General features: G+C 42.3%; 1 protein-coding gene across 2 annotated transcripts in view; it reads right to left on the bottom strand.

Moving 5' to 3' along the window:
* Positions 1-529: 529 nt before the first annotated feature.
* The window catches only part of NCEH1 (neutral cholesterol ester hydrolase 1), a 57457-nt gene continuing 39980 nt past the window's right edge, over positions 530-18006 (bottom strand). For both annotated transcript variants that reach the window (XM_059391537.1, XM_059391538.1), the window contains 3 exons: positions 17639-17708; positions 6561-6732; positions 530-4256 (listed from right to left, as the gene is read on the bottom strand). In XM_059391537.1, the coding sequence (XP_059247520.1) occupies positions 3639-4256; positions 6561-6732; positions 17639-17708 (860 nt within the window). In that variant the 3' untranslated portion in view covers positions 530-3638. The remainder of the gene's footprint in view (positions 4257-6560; positions 6733-17638; positions 17709-18006) is intronic.

The following is an 18006-nucleotide window of genomic DNA, read 5'->3' as shown; positions in this document are numbered from 1 at the left end:
GTGGGAAAACATAATTTACACACAGGTATGTGACCGTTCAGAACCAACACGAACAATTCACTTTGAACTTCAATGTTATTCCTGTAACACTGATATAAACTTGGCATAATAAACTCAAGTGTGGAATTATTAGATTTGCTTGTAATGTCAGGGTCAATTTGAAAACTTGCTTCTAGCGCTATTGATACTTCCGTGGCTGAACTGCTTTAAATCCAAATTCATTTGCAGCAAGGATCATCCCTTTCTAATCCATGGATTGAAAGTCCCCAAATAGTCTCAGGGCCTGCCTCACGTTTGCAAAGATTCTAGCCAGTCCGAGGCTGGTTTCCCCAATGTAAGCAGCACATACTGCATCCAGACATGAAATGAATGTCATCACGGAGGCCACTGACCAACCTCTCTGTGACTGAAAGGCAGCTCTGGGACTCCGGTGGGCAGAAGATTTGGGCAGAGCTGCGGCTAGGGACCCGAGATACAGAGGGAGAGATGGGAACCAGGAAAAGAGACGAGAAGAAGTAAAAGAGGCACATTCCCAGATGGAGCCATTTTATTTCTAAACTTGAGTCAAAACAGATACAGGCTTTCCTACCTCCACCCTGGATTTTCATCTTATAAAATAGATTTGCTACTAAAATCCTTCATAAAATCTGCCTTCCTCTTGGCAGTGGGAAATGAGCAAAAAGTCAAAGGTTAAAAGGTCATGCATAAAATATCACAGCCACCAAGATAATTATACAATAGTCTCAAATTCTTCACAAATCAATGATAAAATGTTAAGACTAATTTACACTCCACAATATTTGCAGCACTTCAAGGTTTTTTCTTCATATATTTATGTTCATATTTCACGAACAACAATATTAAAAAAGACTATCAACTTTTTTTTCATAAAATAGGAAAACAAAACAAAGCCATCATACTATAAAATTAATCTGCAGAGCATAAACTTCTTAATATAAGAACGAAAACTTAAAAAAAGAGAGAATTCACCCCCACACTAAAATATCTTCACCAAAAACTCTATAGGTTTCCCCAAGGAGTTCTTAGCACTCAGATTTCTGGTTGGTTTAAACTCTCTTGTACCCACTGGTTTTTGTGTATCCTGACTCCCAACTGTTATTATTCCAGGGAGAATTTCAAAAACAGAACTTCAAGCAAGGTCTGAGATAGGATCCAGTAACAAGTCATTAGACAAATTATTCACACACATTAAAGCTTTAATGAAACTCAAGTGTTTCATTTGAAACAGTGGTTGATCCTTTTTCTTTCACTCTGTGTTCATCCAAGAAAACCCTTTAAAGATCTAGAATCATTTGGTGTCTGTAATTACCATAGCATTTAGCTCCTAATTCTGGGGAAAAACATGCCATTTTAAGAAACTTTTTGCATGTATATTTTCCTTTATGTCTGGAGGTCGATAACCTCAAAATAAGGCCCAGACATTGGTCCCTTCAAATGGTATTTAAAAACCCCAACAGTATTAAATGAGGAGAGTAGCTGTCAAAGAGTTAAGAAACAAAACCCTGTTTTTTAAATCTTCGATGATACTTGTGTCTATGTATACGAAAAAATGACATACAAAAAAACCCCAGAAAACAAAACAAAACAAAAAACCAAAACACTAGAGAAGTCAATATGATTTGTCAGACTGACAAAATGCTTGGAATTTACGTTTGGAAGGGACCTCGTAGATTAACTCAAAGTAATTCAAAGTGCTGATTTTAGAGGGAAGGGAAAAAGGCCCAGAGATGGTAAATGACTTATCTCTTTCCATTAGCATGTTAATCTGCATGATTATTTTTTATATACACAGAGGCAAACACACACACACACACACACACACACACATTTTATATATAAAATGCTACTGGCTTATACAATAAATGAAAAATAAGGGCGCACATTTTCACTGATTTCAATGCAGAGGTGGTTAGTGCCTCCCTTTCAAACGAGCGAGAAGCTTTCACTTCCTCTCCATCCTCTCCACTGATGGACAGGCCATATCATAACCAGGCTGTCCCATTGCCCTCTGCAGCCCTTGCAAAGAATGGGGGAGGTTTGGGGGGGGGGGCGCAGGTGTGTGTGTGGCGGGGCAGTGGTCAGAGTGGCAGGAAGGAGGGCAGAGGTACTCAACCCAGAATCGGAGTCCCTTCCTATGCCAAAGATGTTCCCACTGGCAGTGAAGGCTTTACACGAAGTCGAGCTTGGGGTATCGTAACTTCGAGACCAGGCTGGAAGGAGATAAGAAGAGGTGAAGGTACCAGGTGCCAATGGACGCGTCACCCAGCAGAATATGAGCTAGTGTTCTTCTGACCACAGAGGAGGGCAGAAACGAGCAGTGTGTGTCTTACTGAAGTTACTGAGCTATAAACTTAGACAACTTTACCGGGTGTAGTCACAGTTTCTAATTATTTTAATTTGTGATTGCATATAAGCATCAAAATATTTAAGCCTAATGTGTAGTAGTATTAGTAGCTACTTTACGTCTTTCCATAAAATTACATGTGGATATAATTCTAAGGTAGTTTCTTTTTTTTAAAAATATCATTATTTTTAATATTCATTATAGACATTATTTTGAAAAATCTTAAGTCTAGCTGTATATATTAACATTAAATAACTTAAAAAAATAAACAATACATCATATATACCAAAATAGCCCCATTTTAAAGCCATGGAAGTGAAAAAATTGAGTTTTCAAGAATAAACTAGACCCTCTGAAGATATTTTTCATAATTTCAATATTAAATGTATCTTCTTTCCTGACTATGCCAAATATATTACACACTTCTTTTGGTAATTTACGTCAGAAGTATTACTTATGAAAATAAATAGGTCTGTTCGTTTGTCTGTTTTTACTTGTTCTGTACTAGAAGATTTATCCTAAATCTAAATGAATTTGCTCCCAGAAGTTCTCCCCAATGGAGAGAGCATACCCAAAAAATGTAGCAATGTACAAGATTTCCAGCCCATGCGACTATATTTTCTAATAATAGTGGTAGAAAGTAACTTTCAAGTATTGTTCTAATCTGACTGGACTTAGAGATAGCTATCCCATAACATCAACGCTCTAAAGGAAGAAAGGCATTTGAGAAACTTGTCCTTGCTAGAACACCTTGGCCGAAATTCCCATAGGAAACAAAACCATCTATCTGTAAAGAACAGAGGGCACTTGGTACCCAGCACTGACCTTTACGTGCACACAGGTAACACTGCTCTGAATTTAAAGTAGACCCTCGCAAGTTGAAGAAGAGCCCACATTTTCTTTCCTCATTAAAGGTCACTATGTCATCCACAGCTGGAAGAATTTCTTCTAGAAAGATTTTCTTGAGGAAGACAGAACCTAAAGCTATTTCAGCTCCTTGTCCTGTTCTCTGCAGTCGTGAGTATTGGTAGTAGTTTGGCTAAAACAACAAGAACAGAGAGACTGGCCCGCTTTGAGAACCAGCCTCAGACATTTTGTATGTACGTTAGTTAAGCACATTTCCAGAAATTAAATTCACACAGGGTAGGCAAGGAATAGAGATTACGTCACTCACAAGTCACCGGGGGAAATCAGTCAACTAAAAAGTGCATCAATTTCCGAAGCAGGTGCAGGAGGTCAAGAGGGGCTCACACATTCTAGAAATGTGACTCGTTCACAGGTTTTGATCCAGCCACTTGATGTAACTATTCCTAGTCCGGATTCCCACTGAGAAGTTGGTGGGCCAGCTGGTGAAAATCATGCAGCCGTGGAAACCATCCTCATAGTGATCAAGGGTCACCTCCACACCTGCGCTCTCCAGACGCTTGGCGTACATGATCCCATCGTCTCTTAGGACGTCGTACTCACACGTCAGAATATAGGTCTTTGGGAGGTGCCGCAGGACTTCCTGATCAGCGATGAGAGGGGCTGCCCGGGCATCCAGCAGCTGAGGGATCTCCCGCACAATCCTGGCGTTGCCAGTGGTCTTCATGACAGGCCTGTAGCCCTTTGTGATGGAGGCTGGCAAGAGGGACGTCCAGTTTAGACGGGCCCTGAGGGCAACAGCTTCTTCCACGTCAAGAGAAGTGTGGTTGTTGACTATCATTGCCTGGACAAAGTCATGGTTGCCTTGGAAGTAGTCTACCCAGTACTTCACCATGACGTAACGGGGTAGGATCGGTGTGTTCACATTTTGCTGGTAAGAGGGTGTGTTGAAATCTAAAGCTTGTAGGACTGGGTAAATTAAAGCTTGTACCTTGAACTTGTCTTTGAGGTTGGCATCTTGAGAAAACTGGGGAGGAGGAAGCAAACACATTATTTCTTTTGGCATGGCTCCTTTTATAGAAATCACACCTTATATAGTAGCTTGATACCTTACTTTAAGCCAAGCAGAGGATAAAAGTGTGAAATTTCCACCAGCCATGGGATTAAGTAATGTAGTTTAAAAAATAAAACTCCCGGGGCGCCTGAGTGGCTCAGTGGGTTAAAGCCTCTGCCTTCAGCTTGGGTCATGATCTCAGGGTCCTGGGATCGAGCCCCACATCAGGCTCTCTGCTCAGCGGGGAGCCTGCTTCCTCCTCCCTCTGCCTGCCTCTCTGCCTACTTGTGATCTCTGTCTGTCAGATAAATAAAATAAAAAATCTTTAAAAATATAAAAAATAAAAAAAAATAACACACCCCCCCCCTACACCACCACTGCCCCAATCAAGCTGCTGGATATTTACTGAGAAAGGTATGATGTTTGAATGAACCCTTCAAATGTACACCATCTCTTAGGTCTTTAAACCCCCACGCACACTTCACTTGTCTCCGTTCTTTGGCAGTAGCACACTCTGCTGGATACGACGGATGGATAACCTATGAACCTTATTTAGTTCACTATGCTCTGCAAGGCCCAAAAAAGGCAAACTAGCTGACCCTTCCAGAAGAGAAGGGTAGGAAAAGCTAAAGGAACCGATGATGGGACTCCAAAGTGTTGGAGCAGGACCTTAGGATATCTCCTCCGATGAGCAGTTAGTGTTCACGCTGGGTGAGAGAATTTAAATGGTGTTGGCAATGTGCCTTCCATTCTCTTTAATGAGCGTGCACCCCGGAGTTGAGGTTGAAATGGGAACGTCAGTGCATCCCCTACCTCAGCAGATCTCAAATCCCCTATGCCCCCGCAAAATGCAAACATACTGCTTCATTTTAGACAGAGTTCTAGTATCTAAAATGATATATATTTTCCTTTTTTCTCTTTTTGTTGAGTCTGTCACAATTTTTTAATTTATTTTAATTTATTATTTATAAATTATTATTATTTGATTTATTTATTCAACAAGTATCTTGAACTGTTTCCACACATTATCCTCCCCTCTCAGCCCTTATTCATATATTTTTTTAAAGACTTTTTTTTTTCTGGTTTCTTTTTCTTTCTTTTTTTTTCCTCTCTGAAGGGCAGCTAACTAGGACACTGTGTTTTATAGCAACTAAACAATCTTCAAGGTCACTTTAGCCATACAATTTTGTTTCACGCAGGAGTTTAGAACCCCATCCCCAGGGAAGATGAAACTATTCTGTCAAAGCAAAAGGAAATGATTGGTTAATAGTTCTTTTAATATGTGCCAGGAATTGCATATACATCATTTCACAAAATTCTGGCAACAGCCCTGCAATCACATGGTATTATCCTCATTTTCCTGAAGCTTAGAGATGTTAAGGTGCTTGCCCAAAGCCCTGTAGCTCTCAAAGCAGGGGAACTGGATTCCATCCCAGTTCTGTCTCATTGTGAAGCCCATGAGGCTCTCCTCAAGGACTAGCACTTTCTTCTTACCACACTTGACACAGGTATAGCAAACGTGCCAATGCCAGAGAACAAAGTTCTTCACATGCAAAAAGGAGAAGAAACCGAGTTTTGCCACAGATAAAAAGGCAGATGCTATCTGGGATACCAAAAGAAATTTGGAGGCGAGAAGACAGAGCTGCTGTTCTAAACTTATTTATTCCATCAGAGGAAAAAGATGTACTTATCTTTGAACTTACACAGCTGCCCCAAATTCTGGGTGCTCTTAGAGCTAGGTAGTTTTCAAAGAATTTAACCAAGTAAGCTCGATGAACTTGTAAGATAACATTTGAAGTGGCTGACCCATTATCATTTTTTTCTTTTATATTTATAAAAACCAACCAACCAACCAATAAACTTTGGGAAACGCTTTTTAACTTCTCAATTTGACTCCAAGTTCTAAGGAAGCCACCTCAGCATTGGAATTTAAGCACACAGACCCCCATTTTGCAAGTCTGACACGGACAAGAAGCCGGGGATACTTGATTTCCATGCATAGCCCTGAGCGGCAAGAGAGCCCTATAAAACATCAGCCCTTCTTTCATAATGGTCGTAATCGGGGCCTTTCTGAGGACTAAGAGATGACACTTCTATCACTGACCTCTCTTCCTACCTCAGAAAGATCGGCGTGTTCTCCAAGTGCCGTCATCTGAATAACGTAGCCCACTACTGACCAGCCCACCTGCTCCGCCTAGGCCATACCTGGTGGAGAATCTGTCTGTCCGCAAGAGGTAAGCCAGTGCCCTCCCACCACCAGCACCACAGGGCTATTACCTGTTGGCCCACAGCAGCGGCCAAATTCCCACCAGCACTGTCACCAGAGATGCCAATTCTGTCTGGGTCAACCGAATACTTGTGTAAGACTTCCGGCTGCAGGAAATACTTCGTGGCATGCACAACATCATGAATCTGTGCAGGAAAATAAACCTTTGGAACTAGTCTGTATCTGTGGAGACAAAAGTGGTATTCATTTAAGGACTTTACCAAGTCTTTCTAGTCCATTTGAAGTTTAAGGGGAAACTGCTTCTTTGGACACAGAAATAAACAAGTGAGGCATTAAAATACATCTAAAGGGGCCCCTGGCTGGCTCAGTCAGTAGAACATGTGATTCTTGATCTCAGGAGTCCCACATTGGGCACAAAGCTTACTTCAAAAAAAAAATAAATATAATATTTCTTATTTACTTTTTGTCAAAGAGAGAGAGAGAACACAAGTAGGGGTGGGTGGGGGGGACAGAGGTGGAGGGAAAAGCAGGCTCGCCGCTGAGCAAGGAACTCAATGTGGGACTTGATCACAGGACTCTGGGATCATGACCTGATCCGAAGACAGATGCTTAACCGACTGAGCCACCCAGGCATGCCGAACCATTTATTTTCTTGCAAATAAAAAAAATACCTAGTTTAAGAATGTAATGATTTTGTATTAGCAGTAGTCCTCTCCCTCTCCTTTTTATTTTATTTTATTTTTTAATTATCAGCCTCCAAACAAAACAAACACCTAGGTCACCACCAATGGAAAAACAAAACTTCGAAGTTGAAGGTGGGTGTTACTAAGATATGGGTAGAACCACAATCGATTCTGAAATTTTATTTCTTGAAGTCAGTGTTCCAATTTACAGCATCAGTGAGTTAGAAGGTAACCTGGCAACATTAACCATTTCATTAACCTCATGCTTAATGCCTCCATGTGGTATCCTTTATGATTTACTTGAGAAATATAGTAAAACTGTACTCCAATGAAGAGTACATTAAACCCAGGAAACGAATTCACTCCCTAGGAGGCCGAAACGGAAAAGCTAGTTGCCAACCAGCAAAGAGGAAGCCAAGTCTGCAAGACAGAAGACAGGCCCTCTGGGACACTTCTGAGGCTTCTCCTATCACTCCACTTTGTAATATCAGAGTCCCTTTGGGATCCAACTCTGTATACTTTGTAGGATTCCTATGCTCTTAACAGTTCCAAAGAACCCAGTTTTGTCAAATGCCCCCCCCCATAATATCATCTTACAAATCCATATTTGCTGATAACCTCAACCTGGAGGATCCTCTCAATCTCCTTCTTTTCTTATTAATTCTCACTCATCCTTTAAGCCTTACCCAAGGGTTTGGACTCCTCCAGGTAGAGGTTCTGGACTAAAGCTCTACTCACTTCTGGGGCTGAGCTAGGTACCACTCCTCGATACTTCTATATGCTGGGGTATATTACTGTTCTTTCTGCCACATCATAAAATGATTTCTTTATGGACTTCCTCTAAAGAATGTGTTCTTTGTTTTATTCATCACTGTGTTCCCAGTATCCATCAATGTGCCAGGCACATAACCAACCACTCATCCAGTAAAACCTTTTTGAATCATGTACCTTCCTTTTGCAGACAAAAGAAACTGAGGCACCTGCAAGTTACATTATTTGTAAAATAAGTCAAACACAGATAAAAACAAGGTGGGATAGAAACCAATTACTTAATTAACGATATGAAGAACTCGGGTCTTGTAATTACCATTTTAGAACTAACATACTTATTCTCGGAAACTAATTTTCTCCCACCTAGAATCCAGCTAATTAATTAAATATTTTGACATTCAGTACAGATACAATCAAGTGGACAAATATTTGTGAAATACTACAAGAACTAGTGAACATTGATCTGGTTACTCAAGAATGACAGAATTTTGAAAATTCGAAGTATGATAAAAAAAAATTCCCTTAGTGGTTGCCTTATAACGACAAACTGATTTTCTGACTTTTTTATTTTTCCATCTGTGGATCAATTAATCATCCTAAATGGTTTTTCTCCCTTTGAATTCCATTATGTCCTAGGGCAGCTGCTGTTATGTACTACTACTCTTGGTTAACGAAAGGAGTAGGAGTACACTATTTTGTCCACTAGATGGCGCCATCTCACATGATTCCATTTACCCCCAATTCCAGCACAAGATCTCTTTTTGAACTTCAGTTTTACCAAGCTGAATTCTTTATTTTTTTTTTTTTAAGATTTTATCTATTTATTTGAGAGAGAGCGACAGAGATAGTGAGAGAGAAGGCGAAAAAGCAGGCGGTCAGAGAGGAAAGAGAAGTAGGCTCCCTGCAGGGATGCCCCCTACAGGGAGCCTGATCTAGAACCCAGGGATGATGACCTGAGCTGGAGGTTGACGCTTAACCAGCTGAGTCACCCAGGCGCCCCCAGGCTGGATTCTTAATTCTTTCAATGAAATAAAAACAAATGCACTTCATGACTCAAGTTGTGACAATAAAGGCTATTCTGTCTCAACAAGATTCCATATATCACAATAAACTGTTTTCCAGGTAGCCAGGATGTCAGAACATATTCTACCAGTACACATACACGAATTGAATCTTCAGGTGTTGTTTACCCAAAAGGCCTTAGGGAATTTGAATCAAGGGAAATCCGTACTCTTAAAAAAACCTTGGCTATTGCCTCAATCTTGCTATTGCCTCAATCTTACCAGTCTATTAATAATTGGCTCAGATAACAAAGTAAACAAAAGACAAACAGGTCATAATAGAGTCTTCCTGGTACTCTGAAACATTTGTCTCCTAGTCCCTCCTACCTTTATTTGAGCTGGAAACTTTCTCTAGTTTTATTCGATAAGGGACACAATTTTCATAGATTGGAAAATAGAGTGAAACTATATACTTCTGAGGTCACCTTGTGTAAGATAAGCCTTTGAAGTAACTTGAAATGGACCTGAGAAGTAGAGCAAAAGTGCTGTAATATTTTTGTAGACACAGAAAACTTGGAGTCAGGAGAAAATTAATGAGTGCCAGAGCCAAAGAAAGCAAGTATATATCTATGTACCTGATCCTTTTGTTTAAAGATACATTCCTGCAAAGTATGAAAGTATGATTCTGACTTTTTAAAATTTAAAAATGATAGATCTTGAGTTAAAGCACCTGATGAATTTGTGGCAAATATGGTCTTAATTTGCCCAACTCACTGCGGGGACAGATGACTCTGCAGAGTGGGCTTCTGCCTATCTGTTATGGCACACGCCTCCTTCTAGCAAAATTTGGTTGTGAACTCAGGAATGAAGCTTAATCAATTTAATAAACGCATACTCTCTATAAAAATTATCTAACTCCTGCTAGGTGAGGCACCCGGCCAAGTACTCTGCAGGTGTGTTTCGCTCAAATCGCAGGGCAAACCTCTGGGTTTAAGAATGAGAACGTGAGGGGCGCCTGGTGGCTCAGTGGGTTAAGCCTCTGCCTTCAGCTCTGGTCATGATCTCAGGATCCTGGGATCGAGTCCCGCATCGGGCTCTCTGCTCAGCAGGGAGCCTGCTTCCCTTCCTCTCTCTCTGCCTGCCTTTCTGACTACTTGTGATCTCTGTCTGTCAAATAAATAAATAACTATATAAATAAGAATGAGAACGTGAGGGGCACCTGGGTGGCTCCATTGTTAAGCCTCTGCCTTGGGCTCCCGTCTTGATCCCAGCATCCTGGGATAGAGCCCCAAATGGAGCACCTCACTCAACGGGGAGTCTTCTTCTCCCTCTCCAGCTCCCTTGTACTTGTGTCCCCCTCTCTCGCTATCTCTCTCTCTATGTAATAACTAAATAAAATCTTCAAAAAAAAAAAAGAAAAAGAATGAGAACGTGAGGCTCAAGAAGGATGTGTGACTTGTTGGCGACAGCTGGTACATGGCAAAGCTGTGCAGTGAATTGACCACTGACTTCCAAACCCACGTGTGACCCCTGGCTTGGAAAACATTCTCCTTCTTCAAAACTCACAGCCTTGTCAATGTGCATGGGTACGTGTGCTTTCTCATTACCCCACCCCAAGAAATTCTTAGAACTACAGACTTCTGACATCCCGGAGCATGATTTCCATGGTTTTGCAATATTCTCAAACAAACCACCTACTGTCACTGCCTGGCACATGGTACATCTTTAATAACATACTTTTCTTCCTTCCACACAAAATTTACATATAAAATATGTCACAGAGCACTTTCTGTGGTGAGAAAAGTAATAAGCCATATGGCTTTAAAAACATAAAAAAAGAAATTGTTCCTAACCCACCCACTCTCCAGGCACATCTCCAGGAACTCTACTTCTTGCATTCTATGCATAGCTCCGAGTTTCTCAACTCTGTGTGCACCTCAGGATAATCTTGGGAGCTTTACAAAAACACAGAGAGGTTTGAGCCCCTCTATAGAACATTCCAATTGGGGTGGAGCCTTGCATATCTGTATTTAAAGGGAAATTTCCCCAATAATTCTAAGGCACAGCCAAGACTTGGAAATATCACCAAGTCCAGCCAAACTGCCACTGTTCTCTGAACACATTTCCCTGTTCCCATTCCCAGTGCTTTGGTCTGTCCATCCTCCGTGCCCTTCCCCAAGGAAGTCTTCATTCAAAGTGCCTGTCGTGTAAGTCTCATCTCAAATGCCGCTTCTTCCGTGAAACCTTTGGAGAGCCCAGGAAAAGTCACTCTCCTTCCTTGGAGTCCTCAAAGTCTCTCTGACAGTAGTCTCTGTAATCTCTCTGACATCTCTGACAGTCTCTCTGACATTGAGGACACCTCTATTTCCTCTACTAGTGGAGGAAAAGTCCACATACTACAGTTTCACAACAGTCCCTGCGATGGTTTGACCGTAGTCATTCAAGCAAAGGAGAGCTGAGATTGGAGAAGGCTTAGCCCATTGGGTAAGAAGGGCATTCAAGAGAAAGGACAGAGGTCAAGGTGGTTTGCCAAAATCCTGGGAGTGATTGAGCCTACAACTGTGATTCACTGGGATCAGTGTAAGTGAAATAATTCTTGGAGCACGGTTGAAGACTTTGGGAGACTTCTCTAGTACATAGCGGGGATCTCCCTGGGCTCTAGGCCTGGATCTAAACAGCCTCCTTCCATTCAGATGTAAATCTTGCCTTTGACGTCAAGGGTAGGCCCAGAGTTCGAGCACTCTCCAGTGGGTCTGGAAGCCCAAAGAGGCTTGGTGCCTCCTCCTCCTGGCCTCCTTTCTTTGTGTGACTTCAGGAGCTAAACATAGCTTCCAGGAGCTCAGGTGTGGGTGGCACTGAGCTGCACACCCTCACTGTGCTTCGCAGTCACAGGTGCTCTCTGAAGCTGCAACACAGACTTGTAAAAGCTCTGACTGTCCCCCTTGTCCTCCCACCGGCTGCTGCCCTGAAATTCTTGAAGACCCAAACCACAGGAGAGAAGCCAATGGATTTTTCATATTACTAGAAAACAGAGCTGGGAAGACATGAGCTGAATATGTGTAAAAAGGAGAGATTCATTAGTCGATGACAGGGAAGAAAATAAAACAAGCTACTTCTTAAAAGAAGCACAACATTAGCTTTCTCTAGTTTTAAGTTATTTGTGATGTGGGCCTTTAGATTTGCTCAAGTTGGCTCTAAGTTTTCAGCAAATCTTTCCTTACTGGGGGAGGATGCTTAGGAATTTGGTCTGCCCACCTTCCAGGGCTGCCCAGGTAGGAGGGATGCACAAAGATTTCTCAGCTCAGGACTCAGAAGAAGAGCAGAAAAAGGCATGGAGAAAAAGTCACAGCTGGGTCACCATTCACTCTGTGTTTTTCTGGAGACCTTATTCCTACAACAGTTTGCTGAAATCCGTATTGTGTTGGGCCTGCTAAAAGCTCTGTGACTTTGTCAGCTTGCACTCATCTAATTTTGTGAATTAAAAACAACAGAAGGGGGGCTTCTGGGTGGCTCAGTCCTTAAGCTTCTGCCTTCTGCTCAGGTATGATCCCAGGGTCCTGGGATCAAGCCCCACACTGGGTTCCCTGCTCAGCAGGGAGCCTGCTTCCCCCTTTCCCACTCCTCTTGCTTGTGTTCCCTATCTCGCTGTGTCTCTCTCTGTCAAATAAATAAAATCTTTAAAAAAATAAAAAAAAATAAAAACAACAAAAGCCTAAAAATCCCATTGCTTATAGATATGTTAGCAGCAAATGCAGGAAAGTTCTTCAGCTTCTCTTCCATCTACTTTAGCAACATTCTTTATGGCTCTGTAAAGTTTTGAAGGCTCTGTGCACAAGACCACCTGATATTTGGTAGAATGGGACTAGATCTCCATTTACATAAAACAGAAAGTTTGAGTGTAGTAAGGATTTAATTAAAAGCAAAACACATTTTCCATACCCTAAAAAGCAACATAAATGCCTTGTAGAACTTAATTATAGAATTAAGTAGATCTATTAAATAGAATTTAATAAAATTCAACATGCCTACTTTGCTATTATCTTGCATTTTATCTTAAAAAAAAAAAAAAAAAGGGACGCCTGGGTGGCTCAGTTGGTTGGGCAGCTGCCTTCGGCTCAGGTCATGGTCCCAGCGTCCTGGGATCGAGTCCCACATCAGGATCCTTGCTCCGCGGGGAGCCTGCTTCTCCCTCTGACTTTGCCTTCCACTCTGTCTGCCTGTGCTCGCTCTTGCTCGCTCTCTCTCTGACAAATAAATAAATAAAATCTTAAAAAAAAAAAAAAAAAGAAATCTTCTTTTCCTATTATGTCTTATGGTTCCGGCACTGTGTCTTATTATATAAGCTACATGCAAAAGGGTGCAATGTTACAGCTAAACTGCATTAAAATTTATGAAAATAGGTTTGTGGATACAAAACAGAGCCTTCTTAGATTATATAAATGAGGACTATACTTATGAGGACTTAGGACTAAGATACATGATACATCCGTGTATCTTAGGTAGCATAAGATGAACTTTTGCATTTACTTAACAAATACTTGTTGGGCAATTAATATGTAAAAAGAGCATGGTGTCATAAAAGCAACTGAGCAGAGCATGGCCTAGTTTGAGAACTTGAGACCTTTGTCAACCTTAGTTGCTGGGTCTGTCCCCAGAACTGTGCATGAGCCAGCAACAAGGATGAGGCGTGCCAGCTCCTGGTACTGGCTGCGTGGGAGTGATTCCATTCCTGGGGCTGACCCCAGCCCTTGCCTACCAGCTTCCTTAGGCCGTAACCCTTCCCAGGGCCATATCCCATAGGAAGCTAAGCCAAGCCACCACCACCCAACTGCTGTGGGCCTCATGGATAAGGAGCAATTGTCTCCACACTGCTCCCTGCTAGAAGGTGGGATTCCAGGAGAACCAAGGGTCTATCATCCTCCTAAGAGCCTCAAGATTATCTCCGTCTCTTTCCTATTTTCCTTAGTTATTACCAGAAAGTTCAACTATCTTCTCTTGTGTTTCATTCCCTTCATGCTCTCTGCTTTCTCCCTTTCCTCCAAGCCCTCTCATTACACACACTGGACTCCCATGGTCAGTCCACTTTGTCTAACTAGATTCTGCTCATTCCTAGGAGCTCAATGCAAACACCACTTTCTTTAAGACATGAACTTTCTGACCTTTCAAACTAGGTAAACTCTTACCTATTTGATGCCTCTGTACTACGTAGCCTTCAACTTCACCTCACTTATCACAATTTAGCATTATTTGTTCATTGTTTATTTTCTCATCTAGACTGTAACTCCATGAGGGCAGGAATTAGGTATGTCTCACGCTGTGATATCAGCAGAGTATAACTACTGTAACTGGCACATAACAGAAATTCAATAAATATTTCTGGAATAAACGAAAGGGGAAAGAGACGAGCAGTGAGAGGAAATGATGGTCCCAAGTTCGACCTCTGAGTATACTTTCCAAGAGAAACATGATCCCATGATGTTGGCTCTGCCTCAACTACAGCACTGGTTATATGGCTCTTCATGGGCTAGCTAGCTTGGATTTTTTTTTTTTTAATTTAACTTAATTTTTTCAGTGTTCCAAGATTCACTGTTTATGCACTACACCCAGTGCTCCATGCAATCCGTGCCCTCCTTAATACCCACCCCCAGGCTTACCAACACCCCCACCCCCCTCCCCTCCAAAACCCTCAGTTTGTTTCCCAGTGTTCACAGTCTTTCATGGTTCCTCTCCCCCTCCACTTGCCTTGATTCTAACCACGTTAGCTCTTGATTTCTGCAAAGACGAGTGCTGTGAGCTCTACACACATGTTGATAAATAAATTGTCAGTTGGACCATCCAGTTCCATGGGCTAGAGCGCTAATCCTCCCTAACTGTCTAGTGCTTTAGTGTATCTGAAGCCCGTTTAGCTCAACTGTCCAGACTGACTCTTGAGACAGTTCTCGGCAGTCCCTAACCTAACTCAGAGTATGTTTACTTAGCATACTTGTGCTAAGTTTTGTATTGGGTGATGGGAACTGGAGGACAGAAGACAGGATTCCCCTTCCCAGTAGCTCACATTCTAGATGCACAGGACAGACTCCTCAGTCCAGTTAGCACATGGCACTAAATGATGTGGCTGAGGTCAGGCAGTCTTGGGAAATGGTACTTGCCTACCACAGTGATATGTCCCTGTGATAAACTTAGGGGTACCATACCACAGAGATGGGGCAGAATGGTAAGTTAAGATGAAAGTAGTCCCTTCCATATTTAAAAGAAATCTTAAAATCATCCTATCCATCCTTATCTGTTGTGTGAGAAGCCTAGTCTTAACACCTATTTTACTTGAGAGAGATTCTCAAGGTGGAGACAGGCATACAGGAGGAATTTAGACATGCTGCCCACTGCTTGCACTGAAGCCCGGGATGGTAAGGACCGTATGGAGACTCTCCAAGGTGCCAAGTAAAGCCGGCACAGTGTCCTTCCTGTCCTCAGGCCTGTGAGGAGCCGGAACCACGCAGGAAACCACTGGAAGGTCTCAGAGGCTGGTTCCGCAGCTCTGAGCTGTGAGACCTTGCTCCACAATGGGGCCCAGCTACTTCAGCAGACCCTGCTGTCCTGGCTGGCTGCCCAGGCGAGATGCCGGCCTTCTGGTGAAGGTTCCTGCATTATGAAACTGTGCCGCGGGCCCTCTGGTAGGCCAGCAGAGGGGCCAGGGCCGGCCAGAAGCTGTCCCGAGCTGTCTGGGAGGCAAAACTGCTCAGGAGGCAGCCGCAGCCCTGCTCTGGGTGACTCTAAGTCTTACGTTCAAGGGTCACTGCTGCCTAGATGACGGGAGACCAACCCTTCCGAGACCGCAGAAGAAAGGATTCCCTTACATCTCCAGTCTGAAGCAGGGGCACAGACCCACAGATCGGGAGAGCCATGAGCAGAAGAACAGCGGGCAGAGAGGATGCAGTGGGGAGAGGAGAGCTGGTTAAGCTCGAGCATGGATGCTCGGCATTATCAGTGTCCTTCAGTACTGGCTGGACACTGGGTCCAAAAGTATAGGGGCCTCAGGACGTGGACTTAATGCCACACTCTACTTACACAACTGGCTGGCTTTGTGACCTCATTTCCTCCTCTAAGAGAAAAATATCAAAACATTTATCTTGAACAGTTGATATGAGAATGAAGATAGACTCCTATTCATTCGTTCCATAAATACTGGTTGAACGCTCACTATCTGCCAGGGATGTTCCCAGGGGCCAGTGATTAACAATGAACAAAATGGGCCAAGATCCCGAAAGTTTCTGACTCTGTGGAACTTACTTTGTCTATTTCAACCCAGTACAATAAATACCTAATAAGTCGAATATATGGTCTGTCAGAGGTTGAGGGCAGTTTTGAAGAAAAAGGAAACAGGAAGATGATATTTGAATTAGGATCTGAAGGAGGAGAAACAATGTATTGTACCAGCACCTGCATAATGCCTGCCACGGAAGAGGCAGCAGGATTTTGTATTTTTGACATCACCACCATTGTAGTAAATCTTACTCATATTCTTCTGAATACCATTAGTGATGATGACTGAGATTTGTTGAACACACTCTATTTACAAGGTCTGAGTTACAGAATAGAACTCTAGGGGAATGACTTTTCCAACTCTGGATTGGTTTTTAAATTTTACTTGTTTTTAAAATTTTTAAATTTTTTTTAAAGAATTTATTTATTTGACAGAGAGAGAGAGAGAAAGATAGAGAGAGAGAGACAGTGAGAGAGGAAATACAAGCAGGAGAAGTGGGAGAGGGAGAAGTAGGCTTCCACTGAGCAGGGAGCCTGATCCTTCTGCTGAGCAGGGAGCCCAATGAGGGGCTCCATCACAGGACCCTGGGATTATGACCCCAGATGAAGGCGGACATTTAATGACTGAGCCCCTCCCTACCCAGGTGCCCGGTTTTTAAATTTTAAAAGGCAGTAAACAAAATAATTTGCTATAGATAACTGCATATTTTTCTGTTTCAGTTAATTCCTTTTCCAGAAATTTTTAAAACTAAGATAAAAAGATAATTCAAGGTGTTAGAAAGCTAGTTCAAGAAATTGCAAGTTGGGGGCGCCTGAGTGTCTCAGTGGGTTAAAGCCTCTGCCTTAGGCTCAGGTCATGATCTCAGGGTCCTAAGATTGAGCCCTGCATCGGGCTCTCTGCTGAGCGGGGAGCCTGCTTCCTCCTCTCTCTCTCTCTCTCTCTCTCTCTGCCTGCGTCTCTGCCTACTTGTGATCTCTCTCTGTCAAATAAATAAATAAAGTCTTTAAAAAAATAATAAAAATCTAAAAATTAAAAAAAAAAGAAATTGCAAGTTGTATCAGAAACATTATATGAGAGAGTGAGAGAGCATGAGCAGGGGGAGGGGCAGAGGGAAAAGCAGCCTCCCCACTGAGCAAGGAGCCAGACTCAGGACTCCATCTCAGGACCCTGAAATCATGACAGGAGCCTAAGGCAGACGCTTAACTGACAGAACCACTCAGGCATCCTGTATTTCTTTTTGAGAGAGAGTGAGCACGGGGAGGCAGGCGGGTAGTGGTGGGGTGGGGTGGAGAGGGAATCAGTAGACGGGTGTGGGGTTAGAGGGAGAGAGATCTTAAGCAGGTTCCACGCTCAGCACACTTAACCCACTGAGCCACCCAGCTGCCCCTCTATGATTAGGATTATTAACTTACTCAATGGAGACAATGACAGCATTCAATTCTTCAGCCATTGCTGTACAGAGCTCATCATAATACCGGATTTCTAAAAGAGACAAAGGAACAATCAGTACTAAACAACTTACTTTAGAGTGTCCATTTTTAAATTCTGCTCACTGTGGATTGCTTTTAGACTTGGACTTAAGTTATTCATAATAAAAATAATAAAAAGCAAATGTGAACCTATGTCTCATTTATAGGGTTACATATACAGAAGCAAATATGAAATCTGGTTTCTGATAAAATGTAATTGGTATAAAATCCACATTAGATTACCTTTTAATGTGTTTTTAAGTAATAGACATTTATTTCATAAGAGACTATATGAAATACACCAAATTAAT

Source organism: Mustela nigripes, chromosome 2 (assembly GCF_022355385.1).
Source record: "Mustela nigripes isolate SB6536 chromosome 2, MUSNIG.SB6536, whole genome shotgun sequence".
In the NCBI taxonomy this organism is placed as follows: Eukaryota; Metazoa; Chordata; class Mammalia; order Carnivora; family Mustelidae; genus Mustela; species Mustela nigripes.
The sequence above is the reverse complement of the archived record's forward strand: the minus strand, read 5'-3'. Positions and strand labels throughout refer to the sequence as shown.